The sequence below is a fragment of the Octodon degus genome, unplaced genomic scaffold (assembly GCF_000260255.1).
Source record: "Octodon degus isolate 3935 unplaced genomic scaffold, OctDeg1.0 scaffold00005, whole genome shotgun sequence".
Classification (NCBI taxonomy): domain Eukaryota; kingdom Metazoa; phylum Chordata; class Mammalia; order Rodentia; family Octodontidae; genus Octodon; species Octodon degus.
Window position 1 is genome coordinate 31,300,744 of NW_004524581.1, and position 5,300 is coordinate 31,306,043.

At 45.7% G+C, this 5,300-nt stretch overlaps 1 protein-coding gene across 1 annotated transcript in view; it reads right to left on the bottom strand.

Annotated features, from left to right (window-relative positions):
• Positions 1 to 830: 830 nt before the first annotated feature.
• LOC101590770 (HLA class II histocompatibility antigen, DP beta 1 chain-like) overlaps positions 831 to 5,300 on the bottom strand; it is a 12,679-nt gene continuing 8,209 nt past the window's right edge. The window contains exons 3-6 of the mRNA XM_023721081.1: positions 2,639 to 2,920; positions 2,064 to 2,174; positions 1,739 to 1,762; positions 831 to 1,442 (exon numbers count right to left, since the gene is read on the bottom strand). Coding sequence (XP_023576849.1) covers positions 1,743 to 1,762; positions 2,064 to 2,174; positions 2,639 to 2,920 — 413 coding nt within the window. The 3' untranslated portion in view covers positions 831 to 1,442; positions 1,739 to 1,742. The remainder of the gene's footprint in view (positions 1,443 to 1,738; positions 1,763 to 2,063; positions 2,175 to 2,638; positions 2,921 to 5,300) is intronic.

The following is a 5,300-nucleotide window of genomic DNA, read 5'->3' on the forward strand; positions in this document are numbered from 1 at the left end:
GTCCTCGGAATAAGTACTACAAAGACAACAATATGCAATGTATTAATTATTATAATGACCCTACTAACCTGTTTTAAAACTGTTTCATTGCTATTTTATCTTTTTTTTCTTATTAAAATGAATTTTAGAAAAAGAACATTAAATAAGCCACAGTGCAGAGTACGTTAACCGCAGTTGGCTACCCTCATGCGTGGACCCCCTTCCCGACTCCGCCCCCCAACCAGTCCTCCTTCCTGCAGAGCCCGCCACACCTCCTTCTGCATCAGCGACGCTCACGTCTGCACCTTCAGCCCTGAGTGCTCTTGGGAATGGGGGAACCTGGCCTCCAAATGCAGAGCATGCTTTAAGAGGAAACCGTGGTCAGAGCGCTGCAGCTTGTGGTGAATGGCCAGGAGCAGACGCCCAGGGACACCATGTCCAGACGCTGCTGTGAGGAGCCAGGGAGGGAGGAGGCACTGATTTTCTGTAACAGGAGCTGCTGAGCGCTCAGTCTGGGCAGCAGGGTGAAATAATCTGTACTTTTTGAGCACAAAGAGCACAGTCTAAATGTGCTCTATTTTGATTTAAAGAAAACTTAGTATAAAAACAAAACCCACAATCATTTTGGATTATAAGAAAACAGCTTTTGAAAAAGTTCCACGAGTTTTGTTTTGGTTTTAACAACGGAGATGCACTTCCTGCTGTACCAAGTAGTAGGCCGGGAGGTGTCGGTGAGGCGATGACCGCAGACTGAGGCACTGCCTCGTCGTCTACTTGATGCCTTCCAAAGGCTAAGCGATCTACACGGTTAAGGGATATTCACTATGAGTGCAAAGAACAGGTTGGAAGTGTGTTAGATGATAAGCTTTAATTCTGACGTTCTTTGTATCTCATAACAGTGACGGTAAAGAACACCCTTAATAAGTACACGGTGAGTCGTGAGTGCGGGCCACGCGAAGCAGAGTCACAGTCTGCTCACCATGAGTAACTAAGAACAATGGCTGCAGATCTGCAGGGACGAAGGGGACAAACATGATTACGGGACGAGTGAAGTGCGGCAAGTGCACAAGGCGGTCCAACAGGCAGCACGTGCAGCAGCTGGGGTATTTGGCGTTAGGATAGTCACATTTTCTTTTTTCTTGCCTACATTTAATGGCAATGAATTTGTTCACTAATTGATTGGTCACCAAAACTTTTAATCAAATGCAGTGACTGAGATAACTCTGCATGGTTTTAAAAGAAAATAATGAGATATGATTTTATTTATGACGCGGACGAGAAGGGAACTTCGTTGATGAAAGAAGCGCACTGAATCAAAGAGCAGAGCTTCAGAAACACTTCAGAGCAGTTTCGTGGCAGCCACATCCTCGTGGGCAGCTGGGGTCTAGCCCAGAACCAGGCTCTAGGGCCAAAGCAGAAAAATTCTTGTTTGGAGGCTCATCTTTGTAGTCAGAACAGCAGCCCTGTAGGGGTAAAGAAAAGATCATTCTAGGTGGCTGACTCCTCCTCCCTGAAATCTCAGGACAAAAAATAATAGTCTTATGAGATAAAACAGCCTGATTTTAAAAATAATACTATGGATCTCAGTTTTTTTCCTTAATGAGAAAATGTTCTTTCCCCAGGCTCATCCAAGAGTGAAGGTTGAAAGGTTAATCCCAGGCCTGAGGGGCTGCTCCCTGTGGTCAGTGTCACAGGGCACAGCACGCAGTCAGATTCTCTGTCACCCACTCCCTGGAGAGAAGCAAGGCAGGGACTTTACCTGCTTATCGAGATCCTCGTTGACCTGAAATGAAAGAAGAAAAGGCAGTGAGTGCATTCAGCCACTAAATCCACCGTGGATGCTGAGAGAAGCGCTCCCATCCCACCTTCCCTTAGCCCCACGTGAGTCTGAGTTCCTGAAACCCTTGTGCCTCTGGTGTGTTTAGACCCCAGACTGGGTTCTTCTCTCCCTCATCTTTGTTTTGACAACTTCATTTCAGTGGCTTCTAGGACTCTGGGGCATCACTCTTCTGTCTCATCCCTTGTCACGGTGATGTGTAAGTCAGGGAAGAGACAAGCTCCGGGCACCTCGCAGCCCTTCCTACCTTTCTTGCTCCTGACGTGCATGACGATGCCCACTGCAAGGAAGATGAGCCCCAGCACGAAGCCGCCGACTCCAGTCAGCTTCTTGTTCCGGGCTGAGTCGGACTGAGCCCCTGAGAAAATCAGAATCCAGTGTTAGTTTCACCTCTCTGGGAACATGTCCTGTTTGAGAACCCAGAGATTGGTGTAGAATATCAGCAGGAGGTGGTGAGAAGGCAACTCGCTGAGTCCCGAGTTCTAGACTTAGGCTGGTAACTTCAAACTAGAGGAAAAATGGAGAGTCTGCCAGCTGCCTCTCAGCCCAGGCAGAGCCAACTGACAGGCTCACAGAGCAGAACAGTTCCTATGTGTGAGGCCAGTTCAGGAGGCTCCCAGATTTTCTGATCATTGGCTATTCAGCATCCTCTAGGGCAGAGACAGAGGGGTCTCTATTTCCTGAAGTTCAGAACCACCCTCAGAAATCACAACATGCAGCTAGGACCCCAGTGTGTAGACAGCAAGAGTGGATCCCTGAGCCAGTGTGTGCCCTGCTTCTCAGACTGCAGGCTCTGGAGGGTCACTGAAGGTGGGAACTCACTCCACTCCACGGTGACCGGGCTGTCCAGGCTGGGGTGCTCCACATGGCAGGTGTAGACATCTCCCTCCTGGGGGGTCATTTCCAGCATCACGAGGATCTGGAAAGTCCAGTCTCCATTACGGATCAGGTTGGTGGACTCGATCCCAGCTGTTTGCTCCTGTCCATTCAGGAACCACCGGATCTCAATGTTGCCCGGGTAGAAGTTTGTCACATGACAGATGAGCTGGTTGTGGTGCTGCAGGGTCCCCTTCTTAGAAGGGGACACATGTACTTTAGGCTGGACTAGGATTGGAGGGAAAAGAAGGACATTGGAAATGATTATTTCTTACTTTCACTAAGGGAGTGTTTCTAGGTGTTAAAGCTACAAATGTCATAATAGGTGAGCGGATACTGGTTGTACTACAATGATGGACATGACCCTCCAATGGAATATATATGATCTTTAGTTACATAATGAACTGAAAAGATTTGGTGTAAAACAAGAGCAGCACTTCATTATATATTTTGCAGAAATTATAACTATAAGCTGTTGATTACCAGCAATAGTTCTTTGAAGAAGAATATGTCTTAAGTTATTCAACTGCTTGTTTTTTTCTTTGCTTTAATCTTTATTTTATTTTTTTTGGTGGTACCAGGGTTTGAACTCAGGACCTTACACTTTCCAGGCAAGCTCTTACTCCACTGAGCTATCTCCCTGACCCCCAGTGCTCTATCTTTAGGAAAAAGATGTAAAATTGCCTAAATAATGTTTTCAGTTAAGTCACATAGAATATGACACTGTCGGGGCTGGTGAGATGGCTCAGTGGTCTAAAGCACCTACTTAAAGCAGGCTTGGCAAAGCACAGGGACCATGGTTCAATCCCCCAGCACCACATGCCAGCCAGCCCCGCCCCCTGGTGGGCTGAGCTGGCCACACACACACACACACACACACACACACGCACACACACATAAATAAATAATTAATTAAAAAAAAAAGAATATGACACTGTCTTGGTCTATCACTATATTCATTAAAATTAAAAGTACATGACCCAAGTGTGACAATGATTTACTTTTCAGATAGCCTATATATTTCATGGCCCTTCTTTCCCCAAACCCCACAATCTTCATATTTACAGTAATACTGTATTTCCCAGAAAATAAGTCCTGCCACAGAAACAAGCTCTGGAATGATTTTAGAAGAGATTACGACTTATTGGGGGGGCAGTGTAGGTTTTATTTTCAGGGAATCAATGTAGACTGAAATCTAATATCCCAAATGTCATATGATTGACTTTTAGGAATTCCAATCTATTGCACACTTTCTCCTCTGCAGTGACTCTTCATTGTTTGCAAGCACCCAGAACAGGTGTCATCTCTCCCTCCCCAGCTCTGTTTGATATTTCGCGCTCTCCTCAGCTTCTTTCCAGCTCATTCTTGCCTGACCCTCTTGCGGCAGTTTCCATGCTGCTTGTGCCTGAGCAGCCCTGACAGTGAGGACTTCCGGACCTCCACTGCCAGGCCTCGCATTCCCTCCAGGGCCCGACAAGGTCCGTCTGCCGCAAGAGGGAGGGGGCTCAGTAGAAGTTTCCCCTCCAGAGCTTCGAGGTGGTTAATACCTCAGTTCTTTTCAAATCTGTTTCCCAGAGAACACAAACACTCTGAAGTGGGACAGGTCCAGAAAAAAGATGTTTCTGAACTGTACCTGGAACTGTTTTCTTTAGTGACTTGGTTTTGTTCCCAGATGTGTCCACATTACTAGGCCTCTTCTATTCCAGAATACATCTAGCTACACATTTTATTTTACCACTTTTATAAACTGACAGTTCACCTGCCAGCTAAACTCTTGTCTGAGTTATAAGCTGTAAATCAACTTAAATTGTTCTCCTTTTTATATTATTTGGCCTTATGCAAATCAGAAGCTATACTGGCTAGCATATTTTTTTCTTTTTTTAATGCATATTTTCAAGGGCTACAGGGTCTCACTACACAGATCAGACTTGTAGTGATCCTTCCTGTTTTTCAGCCTCCCAAGTATTGGGATTACAGGTGCGCCACCACACCAGTCTCATTTGCCATCTCAGCACCCCAGGGGCAGGGCCAGCACGGCAGGACGAGGACCGAACCCCCAGCCCCTGTGTCTGCCTAAGCAGGCAGCTTTAAACTGCTGAGCTATCTCGCTGGACACTGACTTGTATATTTTAAAGTCCAGAACATTCTGTAGGGAACTTTGCCTGGAGCACACATCTCACCTCTAGGTGGCACTGTTACCACGTCTACAGGTCAGTGGTGTCAATTCTCATACTCTTTAAAACACGTTTCACCAAGGGAAAGGATTTCTGTGCGTTCCAAGGCTGTCTTGTTGAATGCCCATAAGACGTCTGCTCAGCTACTTCTGGAATTTTGTCATATGTCTACATTACAAATTTATTAGCTTGCATTCTTCCTCTTGAATTCATGACCTAACTGATATTCCTTACACAATAGTAAATTGTTCTTATTCCCTTTCTGATTCCAGTCCCTCCTCTTTCTATTCCATATAACACTCTGGTACACAAGTCTCACTTTGTCATTTCCTATTTTTTAAAAAAACTCAGCTTCTTGTAAGGCTCACCTGGTTACATGGCATTCGTGGAAGAGCCAACTAAAGAGCAGACTGCTAAATCCTTAGTCAAAATTA